Genomic DNA, 23,302 nt, shown 5'->3' on the forward strand with positions numbered 1-23,302 from the left:
GGGATAATACACACAGTGATGTCACAGTACAGGGATAATACACACAGTGATGTCACAGTACAGAGATAATACACACAGTGATGTCACAGTACAGGGATAATACACACAGTGATGTCACAGTACAGGGATAATACACACAGTGATGTCACAGTACAGAGATAATACACACAGTGATGTCACAGTACAGGGATAATACAGAGATGTCACAGTACAAGGATAATGAACACAGTGATGTCACAGTACAGGGATAATACACAGTGATGTCACAGTACAGGGATAATACACACAGTGATGTCACAGTACAAGGATAACACACACAGAGATGTCACAGTACAGGGATAATATACACAGTGATGTCATAGTACAGGGATAATACACACAGTGATGTCACAGTACAGGGATAATACACACAGTGAGGTCACAGTACAGGGATAATACACACAGTGAGGTCACAGTACAGGGATAATGAACACAGTGATGTCACAGTACAGGGATAATACACACAGTGATGTCATAGTACAGGGATAATACACACAGTGATGTCACAGTACAGGGATAATACACACAGTGAGGTCACAGTACAGGGATAATACACACAGTGAGGTCACAGTACAGGGATAATACAGAGATGTCACAGTACAAGGATAATGAACACAGTGATGTCACAGTACAGGGATAATACACAGTGATGTCACAGTACAAGGATAACACACACAGAGATGTCACAGTACAGGGATAATACACACAGTGATGTCTCATTACAGGGATAATACACAGTGATGTCGCAGTACAGGGATAATACACACAGTGATGTCACAGTACAGGAATAATACACACAGAGATGTCGCAGTACAAGGATAATACACACAGTGATGTCACAGTACAGGGATAATACACACAGTGATGTCACAGTACAGGGATAATACACAGTGATGTCACAGTACAGGGATAATATACACAGTGATGTCATAGTACAGGGATAATACACACAGTGATGTCACAGTACAGGGATAATACAGAGATGTCACAGTACAAGGATAATGAACACAGTGATGTCACAGTACAGGGATAATACACAGTGATGTCACAGTACAAGGATAACACACACAGAGATGTCACAGTACAGGGATAATACACACAGTGATGTCTCATTACAGGGATAATACACAGTGATGTCGCAGTACAGGGATAATACACACAGTGATGTCACAGTACAGGAATAATACACACAGAGATGTCGCAGTACAGGGATAATACACACAGTGATGTCACAGTACAGATATTATACACACAGTGATGTCACAGTACAGGGATAATACACAGTGATGTCGCAGTACAGGAATAATGCACACAGTGATATCTCAGTACAGGGATAATACACACGGTGATGTCACAGTACAGGGATAATACACACAGTGATGTCACAGTACAGGGATAATACACACAGTGATGTCACAGTACAGGAATAATGCACACAGAGATGTCGCAGTACAGGGATAATACAGTGATGTCACAGTACAGATATTATACACACAGTGATGTCACAGTACAGATATTATACACACGGTGATGTCACAGTACAGATATTATACACACGGTGATGTCACAGTACAGATATTATACACACGGTGATGTCACAGTACAGATATTATACACACAGTGATGTCACAGTACAGGGATAATACACACGGTGATGTCTCAGTACAGGGATAATGCACACAGAGATGTCACAGTACAGGGATAATACACACAGTGATGTCACAGTACAGATATTATACACACAGTGATGTCACAGCACAGGGATAATACACACGGTGATGTCTCAGTACAGGGATAATGAACACAGTGATGTCACAGTACAGATATTATACACACAGTGATGTCACAGTACAGGGATAATACACACAGAGATGTCTCAGTACAGGGATAATACACACAGTGATGTCACAGTACAGGGATAATGCACATATGTAATAACTGCATCTTCTGTCTCAGTAGAAGCCTCCCCCTTAGGCTGCTCTGGTAGTTATTATACCCTCACATCTACATCGTTCCCCCATCCTCTCATATCTGGGGCATGAAGGGATAAGTGATCACTTGCCCATCACTCGCTCCTCTCCTTTGTCCCGTATCTTCCTTCTTAGGGCTCATACTCACTTGCGAGCAAAACGGACGAGTTCTATCCAATAAAACATCAGATTGCACTCGGACCAATGTTATTCAATAGGTGACATCTCATTTGCAATTTTTTTCTCAGCCGAAATCGGACTGAGAAAATAATTGCAGCATGGTGCGAGTCTCGCCAATGCAAGTCAATGGGTGCGAGAAAAAAAACGCACGGGATACGGACCATTCATTTTCCGTCCGTTTTTTACAGATACCTTACCATTCTGTGGCACAGAACACTGTAAATGGTCCTGTAAATGATTGTAGAAAAATTGTTGCAGAGAAAAAAAAACGCATTACATACGGATGTCATACGGATGGTGCGATTATAAATCGCATTGAACTCGCATGACAATCGCATGGTTTGCATCCAGTTTTTTCGGTCCAGATTTCGGACCGTTTTTTTGTAGCAAGTGAGTATGAGCGCTTAGCATCGGAGCTCACCCCCTGGGGATGGAGCCGGGCTGATCTGTGGCCCCCGCCTCTCAGGACCCTAGAGCCCCCATCATACACATTCTGTTACTATCTCATGGGCAGAATTGTTTCCCAGATCATATCCTCCCATATTCCCAGTGCATGGCGTCTGCAGCACATTAGGCATTTTACATTTCTGCTCCGGTTTTGCAGCGTTGACTTCATCCTTGACATTCGTTTCTATCACCTGGGCCCCCAGTTAATGTGCTGCTACCAGACTGGGGTCAGCTCCATTCTTCATTGGATTGTGACAACTAAAGTGCCTGATGGCAGATGTATATCAGGGAGGTGGGGGAGAGCCTGGACGAAGGGGTCAGAAATAAACGGAATGATTCACGGCTGCACTACAATGTCTACACGATACTCTCATTTTTATTATTCCTTTTAATGGCGATATTACTGGAAATGTAACGCTGTGGAGCGGAATGGATCTGCAGCCGCCATAGATCACCTGTCTACCTGTCTGTACTGCCACCTACAGGCCATAGCTGGTGTGACATGCGCAGTGTCTGAAACACATAGTTATAGTGAGTGTTACATCGATCGGCTCCAATCCTCTGATTGAGAAGAATTATTATTGTCGCCTGTTTGCTAAAATTTCATGGATGTAAGATACAATACTGTTTTCGTATGTATAGATTTTAAAGAAACCCCATCTGACCTGTTTCCATCCCTCTCTTTACATCAATGCACCCCAAAAATTAGCACACTGAGCTTCTGAAATACTCTGTGCTGCTGTACAACTGCTTTTTTTTCTTCTATGTAATGAGTGTGTGATCTTCCCACATTATTACGGTCTTCTGTCATAGGCATCAACAAATTATCTCCTGAAATACTCTGTGCTGCTGAACACCCTGCCCCACCTTCCATTATGAAATTACTGTATGATCTTCCTACATTATTAGACTGTCTTCTGTCATAGGCATCAGTATACCACCTCCTGAAATACTCTGTGCTGCTGAACAAGCTCACTTCTTCCTCCATGAAATTAATGTGTGATCTTCCCAGATGATGAGAATATCTCCTGTCACAGGCATCTGTATACTACCTCCTGAAATACTCTGTGCAGCTGGACAACACTTTTATGTTATGAAATGACAGTGAGATCTCCCCACATCATTGCACTGTCTTCTGCCATAGGCATCAGTGTATAATCTGCTGAAATACTCTGTGCTGCTAGTCAAACTCACTCCATACCCTGAGATTAGCTACGTCCAGGGGTCTAAATGTGATAGGTGCAGGGGTTGCAATTGCACATGGGTCATGGAGCCTATGGGACCCAAAAGGTGCTTGTGGCCGATATGAAAAGACCATTACTATGCAATAATTGGGGGTCCCGTTGGAGCTTTTGCATTGGGGCCCACGAGCTTCAAGTTACGCCACTGTCTACATCCATGGTTTATACAGGCAAATGTAACATTGTAACAAATCCCCAGCTGTTAGAAGTATTAGCACTGCTTGTGTTTTCAGTCTCTGGATGTAAATGATACTATTGCCGTTCACTGACAGCAAGCAGGGATCTTGGAAATTGTCATAAAGAGAAACAAAAAGTAGTTTGGAAAGTTGATAAAACTTTTTTAAAGCCAGTTGTGCAGCTGTTCATGCGCAGGGTGAAGTCTCGGCGTAGCGTTCGTACGTCGCTGAGAATTTGGGATCTGTCTGTAGATGCGATGCAGAATTTACAGGGCAGTGCATTGGCCTCAGCACAAACATCTCCATGAAATATTCAGCGTCCCTGTTGCGTGAGTGCGAGCCGGGACGGCGACTCTTGGAACTTCAGAATTAGGTCACTTTACGCTCGGCAGTAGAATAATGCGGCCCCCGGTGATTTCTGACGCCTGATACTAAAGTTTGTGCCAGTTTTTATCTGTGAGTTAAAGAGGAGGCTCAAGGCAAAAAAAGAGAAAAACAACTCGAGAAGTAAAAGGATGACACTTTACATCAACCCCAAGAGAAGATTAAAGGGAAAGACATGAGCCAAAAAGGAGGGACCCCCGACACATAGAAGGGCTCACAGCCATGGAAAACACGAATCATCATCATCATCATCATCATCATCAATTATCATTAATGCCAATCACCTTCACTCTCCGTTATTATCAGAAGTCGGAATGATCAGTCGTCATCAATCATAATCACTGCCGGTTATCATTGTTATCACAGCGATCCTCATCATCAGAAATGAGCAAATCTGTCAAAATTCAAGTCACAAGATTTGTAGCAAATTTTTCGGTATAATGAAAATCAATTTCCTGGATATTTTTTGATTATGTTGCGAGTTTTCTCCAGACTCCAGAGAATAATAAACAGAGGGGTTAAAAAATAATATTAAAAAAATCATATACTGTCCTCGCTTCTGACCTTCCCTCGCATGCAGACACAAGCGTTGTGCTTTCAGATGCTCCTCCTGCTCCCTTCACTTTATCCACAACCTGTCTGATGAAGGTCCGGGATTGTGGATCAAAGCGTCGTGCATTTACTATTTTGAATTGCATAAAAATTAAAGTTTGCTTCAATTTGATTGTAATTGCAGCGCCCCAGAGTCCTGGTCATTGCAGTATTGTCGCTCTTCCACCAGGGGGAGTGATGTTACCTCTGATGGCACTAAAGGAGTTCACCTGACCAGGTATCACAGTCACACACTACACTTCACACTCCGGCCACCAGGGGGAGCAAAGGGTTCTATGTATTAGGCCACTCCTCACACTCGGGTAAAACTGGGGGTTGGATAGGAAGTTAGTCGGGGAAATCTGTCTGGGTGAGACCCAGGAAAGACCTGTCAGGCAGACAGGGAGAGAAGGAGGAACAACAGAGCTGCAGACAGAGGTCCCTGTCAGGGGTGGGATCCTGACAGAGACTGAGCGAGAGATAGAACGTTACGGAGCCGCTCCTGCACTTCATTGCGGCAGCATCCTAAGAAAGGACAAGAAGCGGAGTATATTGTGGAGAAGTGAGAAACGAGATCACAGCACAAGGAGATAATACCGGGAGGAGTCCTGCCTTAAGATCGGCAACATCCTTCTGAGGCGCGTAGCCGGTGGCCGGAACACCGAGGGAGTAATTGGCTCTACGCATTACTTCAAACAGCGGCAGGGCAGTTAATTCCAAGTTGGCTGCCCAACCTTAATACCTAATGAAGACAACGGAGGCAAATTGTGGGAGAGGGGCGACGCTAGGGTCCCTATAAAATAGCTCCAGGCCATACGGGTCGTCCTATCCATATCATCTGGGGGACGGAGAGAGAGAACAGAAACATACACGACAGTTGTGAGGACTATCCCGTGGTGCTCAGCAGGGCGGTACTACAACACACAGGCGCTAGTAGGTAGGCTACTGATTTCCACCTGCAAAGGGAACTCTGGATGTGCCTTCGGACCGGCCGGTCTCAGCCAGCCCTGTTAGCAGTGCTCTGGATTGTGGATGCCGAAGCCTTCAGTAAAGAGGTAAAGAGACTGCAACCCTGTGTCCTTGTTACTTACTGCGACCTACACCATCACCGTCTACTCATCAAGGGAAGCCCTGGGGACATACTTCACCTGTGGGAAGGTATACCATCTAGCTGCCATAACATCACCCCAGCGGACCCCTCAGCAGCGTCGGTTATCCTGACCGAACACCACAGGTGGCGTCATGAACACTTGACAAACTATCACCCTTTGATTGGGCGCCCCGTAGCAGGGCCACAGACCGGGTCGGACCACAGTGACATCCCCAGAACCGAGACAGACCCGGTACCGAGTACCCCACTGCCCTGCACCTGGGGGCGATCCATAACACTGAGTTACTCAGCTGTGAATTGTATACTTGGTGCTTCACTATCCGCGCGGCGGTGATAAAGCCAACAGGGCCGTGTAGCACCGATCATTTCATCTCTTGTCAGCGCTGGATCATCACCGATCATCATAACTCTCATCATCCATTACCACTGTTATAAATTATAATCACTGTCAAAGATCATCATCTGTCATCATCATGAATTATCACAATCATCTCAATCATCAGTCACCAGCAGTGTCAGGATCATCATCAATCGTCACATTCATCATTATAATCATGAATCGCCATTATTATCAATGATCAATATCACTGCTCACAATTAGTCACAAATCATCACCATCAAAAGATGTCACTATCAATCACCTTCACAATCATTATCAGTCATCATCAACAATCAGTCATCATCAATCACTCTGACAATCATCAGTCATCATCACTAATAATCAATCACCCTCACAATCATTATCAGTCATCATTACCAATTAATCATCAATCACCCTCACAATCATCCGTCATCATTGCCAATCATTATCCATCACCCTTGTCATTCATTAGTGATCATCACCAATCAACCATCAATCATCCTCACAATCTATCAGTCATCATCACCAATCATCAATCACTCTCACAATCATGATCAATCATAATCACCAATCAATCATCATTATCAGTAATCACCCTCATCATCATGAATAAATCATCTTGAGTGATGAGCGAGTGTAGTCGTTGCTCGGGTTTTCCAGAGCACGCTCGGGTGACCTCCGAGTATTTATGACTGCTCAGAGATTTAGTTTTCATCACCGCAGCTGAATGATTTACAGCTACTAGCCAGCCTGATTACATGTGAGGATTCCCTAGCAACCAGGCAACCCCCACATGTACTCAGGCTGGCTAGTAGCTGTAAATCATTCAACTGCAGTGATGAAAACTAAATCTCCGAACACTAACAAATACTCGGAGGTCACCCGAGCGTGCTCTGGAAAACCCGAGCAACGAGTACACTCGCTCATCACTAATCATCATCATCATTCCTAATCCTTAATCATCAATCATCATCCTTATCATCCTATATACTCCTTTCCAATCGATCATTAGCGTGAGCATCAGTCACCAATCCTAATCATTCTTATTAATAATCTCTGCCTATTAAAACATGTCACCACACTAATATAAGGCCTAAATAGAAAGCACTTCCATAAGTACATACTACATCAAAGAAGGAACAAGGGAAGCTTTAAGCCAGTAAAAACAATCATATTTTATTAGATAACATAAAGATAAAAACCTAACAGAAACCTAATATCAATCAGTGGAAATACAAAGGACAGAATATACTGTCTGCATAGGGAAATACAGCACAGTCCTATAAATGATCAAGTGATCAAGAATGCCTAAACAAGAGAAAATAGAGTAGTGTGGCTATAGGCCACCTAAATGATGTTCACATGACATATTTTGCAAAGCCTATAATTCAAAGGAGAGACGGTCCACACCATAGTAAAGTAATATATGGCAAAGAGGTGCCTATAGTGCGTAGTGAGAACCATGCAGTCCTCCAGAGGCTACTATACACAATGTGCAACACAGCAAGGGTACATATAATGCGTAATACAAGGCATAAAGGAGAGTGTGGGTGTATTTACCTAAAGATGCAGTGCAGTAAAAGTCCCCGACGCGCGTTTCGCATGATGCTTCGTCCAAGGGGGGTATAGTAGCCTCTGGAGCTCCTGTATTACATGACAAGTACATTGATTCCACGAGACTCTTGTAATACTTCATGTGCCCTGCGGAGGCGCTGCAGGAGAACAGAATGGTTGTTGCTTTGTTTCCTGACAGTCGATCACTGGGATCCCAGCAGCAGATCATCCCTATTTGTATAGAAACCTAATAATGGGAGATGATAACATGGTGACAGTCCCTAAATATTTTATGCCAAGTATAATAACGATTACAGCGTAAGTCCTCCTGTGTCACCCGGCCATGTTTAGAGGCTTCCACCCCAGGATGGTGTTTGCATGTATATTCCCTGTGGACAGCCACTCTCATCATCCTGCTCCATGTAGCTGATGCAGTTTCCACACTTCTCCCCATGGATTATCTGCATGTTCTCACCTGACTCCATGGCCCCGAGAATATCATTATAATGATGGGAGAAGGTGGTAATGTCACACAACGCCGGAGACGAGCTGTTAGAACGGTAACAGATGAGACACACGGGGGCGGGATGAAATAATCACATTCATATAATGGGATTTTCTAATATTTAACAAGTGGAAACTTAAAGTAAAACTCCGCTGATCACATAATGGCCTAAGGCATGCACCGAAATCACAGCACCCCACTGTACCCCCACTGTGACCTCTGCTACATACCAGGACTTCACTGAGGAAATGTATCGCATGTATCAGCTTTGTTTACATAAATAAATAGGTAAAAATCAAAATAAATACTTTTTTGTAATCTGTTTTTAGTTTGTAGAATTGTGTTGTCCTTTTTTTCTGTGTCTAATTATAGTGGAGCCACCCTGCCTGGATTTCTATCCGCTTTCATAGATTTGCTTTACAGGAGGGGGAGGAGGTGAGCTGTGATATCACCTATTGTGAATGGTGGATCCTGTGTTATCTACTGTATATAGAGGTGTTATCAGTCATTGTACAGGAGGAGGAGGTGAGCTGTGACATCACCTATTGTGAATGGTGGATCCTGTGTTATCTACTGTATATAGAGGTGTTATCAGTCATTATACAAATGGAGGAGGTGAGCTGTGACATCTATTGTGAATGGTGGATCCTGTGTTATCTACTGTATATAGAGGTGTTATCAGTCATTGTACAGGAGGAGGAGGTGAGCTGTGACATCACCTATTGTGAATGGAGGATCCTGTGTTATCTACTGTATATAGAGGTGTTATCAGTCATTGTACAGGAGGAGGCGGAGAGCTGTGACATCACCTATTGTGAATGGTGGATCCTGTGTTATCTACTGTATATAGAGGAGTTATCAGTCATTGTGCAGGAGGAGGAGGAGGTGAGCTGTGATATCACCTATTGTGAATGGAGGATCCTGTGTTATCTACTGTATATAGAGGTGTTATCAGTCATTATACAAATGGAGGAGGTGAGCTGTGATATCACCTATTGTGAATGGTGGATCCTGTGTTATCTACTGTATATAGAGGAGTTATCAGTCATTGTGCAGGAGGAGGAGGAGGTGAGCTGTGATATCACCTATTGTGAATGGTGGATCCTGTGTTATCTACTGTATATAGAGGTGCTATCAGTCATTGCACAGGAGGAGGAGGTGAGCTGTGACATCATTTATTGTGAAACGTGGATCCTGTGATATGTACTGTATATCGAGATGTTGGGAATCCAGTCTTCTCACACTATGGACCCCTAGACAGCCATATGCCTTAAATGTGAAAATCCATCTATGACTGAGCAGTGGATAGGAACCTGGGATACGAGGTGCTATTTTTGGGGTCCCCACATTGTAAACCATTGTTCCTCTATTGCAAAAAGTGCGTTTTAACACCTTGATCCTTTTTGATTCTGATTCTGCGGCGCGCGATGTCTCCACAGGTCGTTATACAGAGGATTAGCGAGGTTCTGTATCACTGATTAGCGCCAGGTGCAGGATTTTGCCGTTGTCGATGCTTTGGCACTCCGGAGCCACAGTGACACATTTCAGTAGGATAATTAACATTCTCACATGGTGATGACATTTCCTCACAGTAACTTATAACTATCAATTACCTGACGGTAAACATTCACTTTATACATTAAGTTGCAGCTGACGATTCAGATCCACGGAGATTCTCATTTTATCACTGTCTGTTCTTTCGTATAATTCTTTGCATTGGAGTCAATGAAGTCTTCTCGTAATTCCACGCAACTAAAGAGGTTGTCCCCTACTTCTAATGTCTGATCGGCCGGGGTCCGACACCCGGCTCCTCCGCTGATCAGCCGTTATAGGTGGTGGCGCCCAATGCCCAGAAGTACTCACTTGCCACGCTGCTCCGTCTACTCGTAGTGGCCGGGACTTGGTACTGCAGTTCCGCCAGGTGTAGTACCCTGCTGTGGCCACTACAAGTACACGGAGCAGCTTGGTAAGTGAGTACTTCCGGCCAGCGTCCGCTGCCACCGATGATCGGCGAGGGTGCCAGGTATCGGACCCCTGCCAGACATTGATAGGTAAAAGTAGAGGACAACCTCTTTAAATATTTTCTTTTTTTTTTGTTCCCTGTTGCTCTAAAATACAAATTCTATTTTTACATGGGCAAAAAAACGAGACTTTTTCACAAATGTCTCCTTGCCTTTGTATCCATTGACATTTCTCCTCTGGAAGTCGCGAATCATCCAACATACAGATTTCCTTAGAAATAGAATAGGTGACGTTCCGCCATCTGAATAATCTATATATATAATTGTCTAAGGGTTTTTCTGTCTGTCTGTCTGTCCTGGAAATCCCGCGTCTCTGATTGGTCGAGGCCGCCAGGCCTCGACCAATCAGCGACGGGCACAGCATGGCGACGATGATGTCAAAAAGGTTGCCATGGCGACGATGATGTCATAAAGGTTGCCTCGACCAATCAGCGACGGGCACAGTCTGCCGCAAATTCTGGAATCATCATTGTCCATATACTGCGGGGACATGCATATTCTAGAATACCCGATGCATTAGAATCGGGCCACAGTCTAGTTTCCTATATTTGGCTTTGTTTATCTCATACAGGGCTCCAATTTCCCCACAAAACCTAAAATTAAAGTGAACCGGTCACCAGGCAAAAAATGTCTAAATGTTGCTCTTATCTTATTCCCGATACTCCCCTGAGAATTCTGTTTTTTATTTTTTTTAAATCCGTCATACGGTTGCAGAGATAGGAGCCTTTTTATTTAGTGTTAATTGTTATGATCATTATAAAGGGGGCGTGTCTCTCAGATCCTCTGGGGCGTGTCTTTAGGCTCCTCTGCATAATTACCCTGTAAGCCACACCCACTTATAGAGACCATAAGATGAGCACTAAACAAAAAGGCCCATATCTCTGCAACCGTATGGAGGATTTAAAAAAAATAAAAATCAGAATACTCAGGAGAGGCGCGGGAATACAAAATTGGGCACTTTTAAAGTGGTGATGGGTCCACTTTAAATTATACAAATGTTTCTGCCTGTAGCCACGACTAAGGGAAGCCTAGAAGCTTACTATATGGGGTACTTAAAGGGTTTGTCCACTACCAGGACTATCTATTTTTAAATTAAATAGTCTAGTATGAAAAATGAAAAAAAAAATATACTCCTGTCCTGCACCAGTGTTGTTTCAGTGATGTCAGCGCTGGCTCTGCTGGGGTTTATGTGACATTGTTATGTCATGTAAGCCAGGCAGCCAATCAGCAGCCACTATTTGGATGCTGTGTGCTCTTCCATTGGATGAATGTTAGACAAGCAGAAGAAGTGAGTATTCAGCCGCCCAATAGTGTTCACTGATTGGCTGTGGCGCTCACACGGCAGACTGGCGATACGGAGGGATCTGATCACAGAATTTATAAAGGAGTTGTCCAAGTTGAGCACAACCCCTTTAATTCGAACTCTGTAATAAAACACTCTCCCGTAATCTTCCCCTAGTGGTGGCTGCAGGCGGACAGAATTTTACCATTTACCTTGTTTTATGATGCAGTCACCACTAGGTGGCGTTTGTAAAGCAGTCTATGCTCCCCCTAGTGGTGGCTGCTGATAATTAACATTTAATCATTAATTATAATGTGTATATAGAATTTGTATCAGGAAAATAAAGATATCAAAAAAGTTAATTAAGACAAAACTGCTCCTTCAATTTTCTGATTTTATTTATTTATATAAATGGAGTTACCCTTTAGATCTTTTATGTTATATATTGTTTTTCTGAGATCACAGTAATAGCTGATATTTTGTCTCCTTAATACGGATATGGGTATGTTCACTCATGATGGTAAAAATCTGTTGCAGATTTTGTGACTGGTAGGTTACAGATTGTACCCTAAAAACTGCACAGGCGGGAAATCCACAGAGAGAATCTGCACAGAATCGGCAACATGTGGATGAGATTATTGAAAACTTATTCTCTTTGTTGCTGCTGTAATCTGCAAAATCCAGAAGGAAAATCACCAGCAAATCAGCAATGTGTGAACAAGTCCTATGGTTGGGAAAAAATATATAAAATAAATATATAATAAATACAGTATGCTGTGTATCCAGGAGATTCATTTATAGAACCATATGGCAATGAATGTAGCAGAGATGTGATAATATATTCATATTTCAGCCCCTGCCATGCCACGATTCCTCATAGTCAGTGACACGGAGATATTTAGTTTTTGACACATTGATTTAAGTTGTTGCTCCCCTCTAAATAAAAGTTTTGGTGCCTCTTCTTCTCAACGTCTCATTCTGGGCAAATCCTTGAAATCCTTGAAACTAAAAACTTTACTAGATGCAAACACAAAAGTCGAAATGTAAAAATGCTAATCATTCTTTCCTCCTGTCTTAAGAATAGATGTAAAGAATTTGCCAGATAAGGATACAATGTAATTTCCTGCCGCATGATTCTTTAAAGGGGCACTCCACCATAAATTCATCTCCCGCTCACCCAAGTGCAGAGTTCTTTCCAAGAAAAAGTTTGGATACATTGTAATAAAGACCTGAACCTGATACATAGATAAAAGATAACTAAATGTAGAGTTCTCCTTTAGATAAAGTTTACGGTCATGTTTTCTGTGTATATTTCTGGAGTTAAGAATTCTAGTCTTAACTAAAGGACTTTTTTTGCAGTCCCAAGTAATAAGGATTCGCTCAGATCAGGATCTTTTCTCTTGTAGATTCTTCACCATCATCACGCTGTACATGAAATCTCCTACATAGCGAAGGACATTACAGACCACAGGGCGTTTGGATACGTGTGCGGGAAGGAGGGAAACCACAGATTTGTGGCAATAAAGACAGCCCAAGCAGTGAGTATTTACACAGCATTATTTAAAGGGATATAAAATACAATTTTACAATGTATTAAAATGTACCATTCTCCTTGTGAGGAGCACACCACTTAATATGGCGCATTTTCTCAGTGACGTTTGCCTCACTGTATAGCCGCGCACCGTCCCACCCTGTGTTACCACACACCGTCCCACCCTGTGTAGCCACATACCATCCCACCCTGTGTAGCCACACACAGTCCCACCCTGTGTAGCCACGCACCATCCCACCCTGTGTAGCCACACACCGTCCCACCCTGTGTAGCCACATACCATCCCACCCTGTGTAGCCACGCACCATCCCACCCTGTGTAGCCACGCACCGTCCCACCCTGTGTAGCCACGCACCGTCCCACCCTGTGTAGCCACGCACCGTCCAATCCTGTGTAGCCACACACCGTCCCACCCATTGTAGCCACATACCATCCCACCCTGTGTAGCCACGCACCATCCCATCCTGTGTAGCCACGCACCGTCCCACCCTGTGTAGCCACGCACCATCCCACCCTGTGTAGCCACACACCGTCCCACCCATTGTAGCCACATACCATCCCACCCTGTGTAGCCACGCACCATCCCATCCTGTGTAGCCACGCACCGTCCCACCCTGTGTAGCCACGCACCATCCCACCCTGTGTAGCCACACACCGTCCCACCCTGTGTAGCCATGCACCGTCCCACCACTGTCCCACCCTGGTTCCTTCTCAGCTGTTTCCATTTCGGCAGAACTGCTTCCAACGAGCTTGAAAACGCCAAAATGTAATTTTTGCTCTACTCCATGCTAAGCTCCGTATTCTGGTATAAAAGTGAGATTCACAGGTATGGAGAGGCACAGGTACGGAGAGGCGCAGGTACGGAGAGGCGCAGGTACGGAGAGGCGCAGGTACGGAGAGGAGCAGGTACGGAGAGGCGCAGGTACGGAGAGGCGCAGGTACGGAGAGGCGCAGGTACGGAGAGGAGCAGGTACGGAGAGGAGCAGGTACGGAGAGGAGCAGGTACGGAGAGGAGCAGGTACGGAGAGGAGCAGGTATTGAGATGCGCAGGTACGGAGCGGAGCAGGTATGGAGAGGAGCAGGTACGGAGAGGTGCAGGTATTGAGATGCGCAGGTACGGAGAGGAGCAGGTATTGAGATGCGCAGGTATGGAGAGGAGCAGGTACGGAGAGGAGCAGGTACGGAGAGGTGCAGGTATTGAGATGCGCAGGTACGGAGAGGAGCAGGTATTGAGATGCGCAGGTATGGAGAGGAGCAGGTACGGAGAGGAGCAGGTATTGAGATGCGCAGGTACGGAGCGGAGCAGGTATGGAGAGGAGCAGGTACGGAGAGGTGCAGGTATTGAGATGCGCAGGTACGGAGAGGAGCAGGTATGGAGAGGAGCAGGTACGGAGAGGAGCAGGTATTGAGATGCGCAGGTACGGAGCGGAGCAGGTATGGAGAGGAGCAGGTACAGAGAGGAGCAGGTACGGAGAGGTGCAGGTACGGAGAGGAGCAGGTACGGAGAGGTGCAGGTACAGAGAGGAGCAGGTACGGAGAGGCGCAGGTACGGAGAGGAGCAGGTACGGAGATGAGCAGGTACGGAGAGGAGCAGGTACGGAGAGGAGCAGGTATTGAGATGCGCAGGTATGGAGAGGAGCAGGTGTGGAGAGGAGCAGGTATTGAGATGCGCAGGTACGGAGCGGAGCAGGTACGGAGCGGAACAGGTACGGAGAGGAGCAGGTGTGGAGAGGAGCAGGTATTGAGATGCGCAGGTACGGAGCGGAACAGGTACGGAGATGCGCAGGTATGGAGCGGAGCAGGTGTCGCTGTAGAGATACAGTGCTTTACATTCTGCGTATGTGAATGGGCTCCACATCTTATCCCCCAATCTCTACACAGGAGCCACAACGGCTGCAGGAGGGGATTTATCATCGGCCCACGTAGGACATCTCTTCCCTTCCTCTGCCGCTGATTAATAACCTCACCACTTTAGTGAGCACCTGATGTTAGCTCAGAGTCAGACTTTATTTAGGAAGTGTTTTGTTGTTGTCGCTGCCAGGGAGGAGATACATGGAATCCCTGTCGAAAAACTAATTTCCAGTATTGTCCTTCAATTTCAGGCTGAGCCAGTCATTTTGGATTTGCGAGATTTATTCCAGCTTATCTATGAACTGAAACAGAGAGAGGAAATGGAGAAGAAAGCACAAAAAGATAAACAGTGTGAACAGGCCGTATATCAGGTAACTGACCCCGCAGAACCATGGACAATGTTCTATCAGTCGCCGTGCTGATGAGTGTCTGGTCTTATCAGCTAGAAGTTTGCATGTTGTCCCCGTGTTTGGGTGGGTTTCCTCCACATTCTCTGGTTTCCTCTCACACTCCAAAGACATGAATTTAGATTGTAAGCCCCAATGGGGACAGCGATGCTGGTAAAGTGCTGTGGAATATAAGCAAGAATAATTAAGAAAATATTTTAAATATAGTGCCCTTAATTAAGTAGGCTTGTGGTTATGGAGACAGGATGGGGTCAAACCACTCCAACAATGATATAAAGATGTAGCAGAGGAGTCATGATGATAGCCCTTAATCTAATGAAATCTGCCGCAGCAATCAGCTGATGGTCCTGGCTATTGGGGCCACCAGGGATGAGCAATTATCACTGGGTGGAATTTTGGTCTATCGTAATTTTGCGATAAATTTAGTATTATACTGTATGTTAGCCTTTCAAAAATTAATTGGCAGCCACACAACAAATTAATCAGGCAGACAGGAGACATCCAAAAACATATGGACATCCAAAAACATATGGACATCCAAGACATCCAATAGCATATGGACAGCGATGCGCCAAAGACAGAATTAGACAAATTCAGCTCTGCTACATTTATAGATGGCTTAAACAAAATACAAAACAATTAGCCATTTACTTTTGGCTTAAATGCTTCTGCAGCTGACAGCAAGAATTTGATTTTGCCTGTTCCCCTTAAAAATGTATACATCATATGAAACCACTGTAATGTCCATGGCTAGCTTTACCCATTACTGCCTACAAACTAAATAATTAGAATTTGAACTTATGTAATTCCCATGTAAAATTGCAGAGTTCTAGCAAGTTTGTAAGTTATATGGTACCGCAATGGGATCCAGCTGCACCCCATCACTATCTTGTGTACCGTAATGGGAACTTTCTTTGTTCATGGGTTAAATTTCATACAGTATAATAAACTCTGCTAAGTGTGTGTTTGTGCATATTCACCGATCTAAAGTATTTCCAGCTTTGTCTTTTCTCTCTTCATTCCAGTCGCTATTCTCATTTTCATCTGCTTTTTTTATGCTTGTTTCTCTTTTCCCTTCTGCTTGCATTGCTTCAGACAATTTTGGAGGAAGATGTAGAAGATCCTGTTTACCAGGTAACTTCTTCTGGTGGAAACAAAAATACAATCTGGTGTAAATAAATAAATGTGTGAAGTGAAGATAGACAGTAAAGGTTTATTAGCTGGTCATAAAGAGGATATATCATTCCTATCCACCCCAACTGAAACCAATTATGGTACTGTCTAGCCCACTCCGTGATCTAACGTTTCATCAGATTTTAGTGCTGGGTATTTGAATAGGAATTGGATATTATTCAAATCCAGATTAAAGTGTTTAATTTTTAGTATGCCATTAAGAGTGGAGATTGGGATTTTTATGAGCCGGCCCTTGGGGTATCAGTCTGAGTTGTGTAATGTTCTAGCTAATTGTTTGCATTTTCTTAACTCCGTCAGGCAGCTGTAGCATTTATTAGTGTGGTAGTTATTATTCATTTATTGGATCCATCTGGTTCATAGCCAAAGGAAGGAGTACAAGGGCTTGTTCACACGCTGCGTTTTTTCCATATCTTACAATAACATCAAAGCGTTATTTTCAAATCTGCAGATGGTCAATTATTTCAGAGTTTTTGCATCATTTTTCATAGATTCAAATTAATGGTGGAAAACACATAAAAATGCATAAAAAATGCACGGAAACATGCACCAAAAATTAGATTTATGCAGAGTTTTTCTTTCCAGCAGTGTGGTTTTTGATGCAGAAAAATCTGCTCCAGAAACTCAACGTGTGCACATAGCCTAAGGCTATGTGCACACTTTGCGGATTCCACTGTGGAATTTTCTGCAGCGGAATTTTAAAATCCGCAGTGAAAACCCGTCGCTGTTTTTACTGCGGATTTATCGCGGTTTTTACTGCGGATTTTCATCTGCATTTTCCTATTGGAGCAGGTGAAAATCCGCAGAAAAGAAGTGACATGCTGCGGAATGTAATCAGCTGCGTTTCCGCACGTTTTTTTCTGCAGCATGTGCACAGCGTTTTTTGTTTCCCATAGGTTTACATTGTACTGTAAACTCATGGGAAACTGCTGCGGATCCGCAGCGGTCAAATCCGCTGCGGATCCGCAGCAAAATCCGCAAAGTGTGCACATAGCCTAAATGCCAGTTCCATAAGCCCTAATAAAAGGTATAATGCCCACATGGGTGGTATTAGCCCCCCTAGTATATGCAATTTGTAACTTGGACTATGTAGAATTAGATTTTAGTGTTTGAGACATGGTGATCAACGTAACCAACTTCAAGGCTGCATCCTCCGCTATGCCAGTGCTGAAAGCATTCAGTACATGACCACATAAGGGTAGTCGAATTTCCACTTAGTGCAGAAGTAAGTTCAGCCGAAGTTGTGATTATTTGTATTCTTGGAATACAAATATACAACATAGATCCAAATCTCACTTTTTGACATAGTATTTGATTATAAAATGTTATCTGCCTTCGGCCACCACTAGAGGGAGCTCATGAGCTTTTCTGCCTACTGTATTACTTTTCCAATGCATAAGAATTTGCAGTGGGCTCCCTCTAGTGGTGGCTGCAAGCAGTGCTTTATCTTTCTATCTGCAGCAAATCTGGGGGCTCTATATCAGAATAACGGAGCTCTGACCAGTATAAAAAGTCTATTAAGAATTTAACCCTTCATTTTAATTAGGGTAAAAAATGGGAAAGGATTAAAATTTGCCTTGAGGAATGTTTCCAATGAGGACATATGAACTATTTTGAGAGTTTAACGACCTTATTATTCTTGCGAATGAAACGAAAAAGATACAAAATTCAAATTGTATCAGTAAATATTGCAGCATTTCTGCGATCATAATCCCATTTAGTACAATATAGGTCAATCTGAAGCAGAGGAAGTAAGTCGAGGCAGCGTGACTCGGAGCCTGCGGTTTCCTTTTGTAGGTTCGCATTTTCCGCTGTATGACACTCACAGCCGAGCTGCAGTCACATTGTTTTACTATTAATCAGAATTAATAAGCTCAGTGAGCCAAATCAGATTATCTGGATCCGCGACGACCGAGACGGTGGCAATAAGTTCATGTAAATCATTCTACAAAGGCATCAATGTCACATCGCTGCGTCCTTCCAACAAGGACTAATCTGGTGGAGTCCAGTCTACAAAATATCCGGCTTGTTGAGACTCCGATCCAATCATTGTCACAATTACCAGGCCGGGCTTCTTATATTATAAAGTCTTCAACTTTTTAATATTATTATTTTGCCATTTTCTATATCCTTGCTTGCTGTCAGTGAATGAACATCATAATACATACAGTACATCTGGAAAAACCTCAACCCTAATACGTCTCACGGATGACGTTGGTGCAGTTGTATCTAACTTCTAAAATCTGCTCTGAGTGTGAACTCTAAGTATTAAAACAGACCCCATCTGTAAAAAGTATTAGGTGAAGAAAAGCTTCTTTATGTACAGAAGAATGTTTCCATTCACTGAAAGCAAGCAAGAGTCTCGAAATTTGTACAAAGTCAAGCAAATCAAAAAGTTGCCGGAAACTTTTTGCAAAAAAACCTCCACTTATTAGTAACTATCTTTACATTTAAATTGTATCATATATTAAATCTTACACTCCAAACACATTCAGAAATGTCGGAATTATAACTTTTTTATTCACTATACTATTACTATTGTAATCTGGAGTATTTTGATTGCAGCTTTGGATGTGACTAGAGTACAGGACTTGATTAAAAGCCACTATATAAGTGTGTGTGTGTGTGTGTGTATATATATATATATATATATATATATATATATATATATATATATATATATATTTATATATATAACATTATGAACTCCATAATGCCTTGGCTCTATACAATAAATGAATTTCAAGTTGCATTTACTGCTATCTTACTTTGTATTGATTATTTTATCGTAGTTGATTTAGTAGTCGCTATTTTTGTGCTTTTGATCCTCGTTTTTTCTGCTTTCTCCACTTTGTTTCTGAATTTCTGTCTTTTCTATTTTTCCTGCTGTCACTTGCACTCTATCTCTCTCCTATGCTGGATGCCGGGTTATAGTACATAGTGTTTGAAGCTGGCCACGAGTCCATACGTGATCCAGACAATGAGGAAAGCATATACCAGGTACTAGCCTTGTCATACAAATAACCACATGTTATCACATTGTATACTAACCCAAATGTGTCTGATGTCATATACCGTCTAAATGGAATTAATGCATCTCTGTATTATACTAAGGGAACAAAACGCAAGAAATGTCACTATAAAGAGTACTCAATAAATATAATAACTATAATACTGCCCCTATGTCGAAGAATATAAGTACTATAATACTGCCCCTATGTACAGGAATATAACTACTATAATACTGCCCCTATATACAAGAATATAACTACTATAATACTGCCCCTATGTACAAGAATATAACTACTATAATACTGCCCCCTATGTACAAGAATATAACTACTATAATACTGCCCCCTATGTACAAGAATATAACCACTATAATACTGCTCCTATGTACAAGAATATAACTACTATAATACTGCCCCTATGTACAAGAATATATCTACTATAATACTGCTCCTATGTACAAGAATATAACTACTATAATACTTCTATGTACAAGAATATAACTACTATAATACTGCTCCTATGTACAAGAATATGACTACTATAATACTGCTCCTATGTACAAGAATATAACTACTATAATACTGCCCCTATGTACAAGAATATAACTACTATAATACTGCTCCTATGTACAAGAATATAACTACTATAATACTTCTATGTACAAGAATATAACCGTCGCCATGCTGTGCCTGTCTCTGATTGGTCGAGGCCTGGCGGCCTCGACCAATCAGAGACGCGGGATTTCCAGGACAGACAGACAGACAGACAGACAGATAGACAGACAGAAAGACAGACAGACAGACAGACAGACAGACGGAAAAACCCTTAGACAATTATATATATAGATAATACTGCCCCCTATGTACAAGAATATAACTACTATACTATTGCTCCTATATACAAGAATATAACTACTATAATACTGCTCCTATGTACAAGGATATAACTAGTATAATACTGCCCCTATGTACAAGAATATAACTGCTATAATACTGCTCCTATGTACAAGAATATAACTACTATAATACTGCTCCTATGTACAAGAATATAACTACTATAATACTGCCCCTATGTACAAGAATATAACTACTATAATACTGCTCCTATGTACAAGAATATAACTACTATAATACTGCTCCTATGTACAAGGATATAACTACTATAATACTGCCCCTATGTACAAGGATATAACTACTATAATACTGCCCCTATGTACAAGAATATAACTACTATAATACTGCTCCTATGTACAAGAATACAGCTACTATAATACTGACCCTATGTACAAGAATATAACTACTATAATACTTCTATGTACAAGAATATAACCGTCGCCATGCTGTGCCTGTCTCTGATTGGTCGAGGCCTGGCAGCATCGACCAATCAGAGACGCGGGATTTCCAGGACAGACAGACAGACAGAAAGACAGACAGACAGAAAGACGGAAAAACCCTTAGACAATTATATATATAGATAATACTGCCCCTATGTACAAGAATATAACTACTATAATACTGCTCTTATGTACAAGAATATAACTACTATAATACTGCTCCTATGTACAAGAATATAACTACTATAATACTGCTCCTCTGTACAAGAATATAACTACTATAATACTGCCCCTATGTACAAGAATATAACTACTATAATACTGCTCCTATGTACAAGAATATAACTACTATAATACTGCCCCTATGTACAATAATATAACTACTATAATACTGCTCCTATATAATATAACTATTACAATAAAGCATTATTCTATAATTATTAGAACATAGTAACACTATTATGTGTGACTGAATTTGCTGTATGAAGTTGCTGCATAATAAAGTGTAAGTAGAGATGATGTGACAGTGATAGAACATTGTTGCACTGTCATTACATACATTTATTTGTCACTTATTTTAACTTTGCTTTAAAACCAACCTGGAAACACAGAAGATCCAGCATATATTGTAAATACTGTGTAGATTATGACACAGTCCTGTGCAGCCTTTATGTTGGAATTAGTTCTCTTTTCAATGTAATGTATGTACACAGTGACTGCACCAGCAGAATAGTGAGTGCAGCTCTGGGGTATAATACAGGATGTAACTCAGGATCAGTAATGTATTATATTGCGTTTATGTAGAATAATTGTGTATATATAACTTTTCACTCTCAGGATGCAGCAAACCCATGTAGTAAATATGGTGGCAATCACCCCTCCTCCATGCGCTGGCAGGTTGCTGTGAGTAGTTGTCTCATCAGTATTTTGCACCGATGTTGCCGCATCCTCAGAGTGCATTTGTTCTGAGATCTGGGCAAGTAAACAATGCTGCCCCTTTTTTGCTGCATTCTTTAATTTTTTGGAGGATTTTTTTCTCTCTTTGTGCCTTTCTTTTTAAGTTTCTATATAACTTTGCAGTCAGAGTTGTTTTTTCATCTTTATTTGATGACTTTTTGTTACATTTCAGTTTGAACATGAACGTTATTGTAAATATTTATTTTCTTTCCCGAGCCTCCATTGTGTGCTCCTCACTCCCTCCTTCCTCTGCAGTACAGACGGTGTCCCCTATATACAGTGTCACGTTTGGCTTCCCGTCCCCCAAGTTGTCGGCCATTAGCAGATCTCCGGTTGTGGACTGTCATGCACATTGCGATGCAGGAGAAGCTCTGGATACAATGGCTGCGGACCTGGTGCTTGTTATTACCACTTAATTACATTCTCCAGGAATCACTGCCGTTCTATTAATTACTATTTGATGATGTTCCTTATTACAACCTCTCTTCATTCTCAAGTGATTTTGTGTCTGAAGAGAATCTCAATTGTTCATTTTGTTGCTGTTTTTCGAGCATTTCTGTCCCATTTGTTCCTCGTCCGCAGCCTGTGGTCGGTCCCTGCCGCATAATATTGTCACCATGGATTTATTACATGATATAATGAACGCTGCAGATCTTCATACCTCGCTTAGGTCAAATCTGTATCGGGCAGGTCACAGTTTTGCTCCGTAGTCTGACACTTGTAGAGAATCCATTGACTACTGTGGTGCAACAATGTAGCATCATGTAACTTGTACAGTACTTTGCAGTCATGCACTAAACTTCTGGGGGCTCCTGCTTTTTCTACTATGATTTTCTCAGTCTGTGACCTCCCAAAGATCAACACTCTTTTCTCCTAAAATCCTCCGTGCTGCTGTGACATCCTTCCACTAGGCAGCTCTCAGCCTGTGTCTTCCTACTTGTGCTAATTTCTCAATGTCTTTTCCTTAGAAACATTATAAGTGCCTTCCATAAAATCTGTACATTTCTACCCTGAAATACTCTGTGCTGCTGGGAGACCCCGTTCCTTTTACTGTATCCTTTTTCCCATTTGTATTCATCCTTATTATTGTAATCAATTATTATTATAACGTCATTTATTCCATGGCGCTTTACATCT

General features: G+C 42.3%; 1 protein-coding gene across 15 annotated transcripts in view; it reads left to right on the forward strand.

Annotated features, from left to right (window-relative positions):
- DAB1 (DAB adaptor protein 1) overlaps positions 1-23,302 on the forward strand; it is a 759,978-nt gene that overhangs the window by 673,561 nt on the left and 63,115 nt on the right. For 11 of the 15 annotated variants that reach the window (XM_077276888.1, XM_077276893.1, XM_077276896.1 and 8 more), the window contains 4 exons: positions 13,269-13,400; positions 15,517-15,636; positions 16,768-16,806; positions 19,798-19,863. In XM_077276888.1, the coding sequence (XP_077133003.1) occupies positions 13,269-13,400; positions 15,517-15,636; positions 16,768-16,806; positions 19,798-19,863 (357 nt within the window). The remainder of the gene's footprint in view (positions 1-13,268; positions 13,401-15,516; positions 15,637-16,767; positions 16,807-19,797; positions 19,864-23,302) is intronic. The other 4 variants (XM_077276897.1, XM_077276903.1, XM_077276904.1 and 1 more) reach the window with 1 other exon arrangement.

The sequence above is a fragment of the Ranitomeya variabilis genome, chromosome 8, assembly GCF_051348905.1.
Source record: "Ranitomeya variabilis isolate aRanVar5 chromosome 8, aRanVar5.hap1, whole genome shotgun sequence".
NCBI lineage: Eukaryota > Metazoa > Chordata > Amphibia > Anura > Dendrobatidae > Ranitomeya > Ranitomeya variabilis.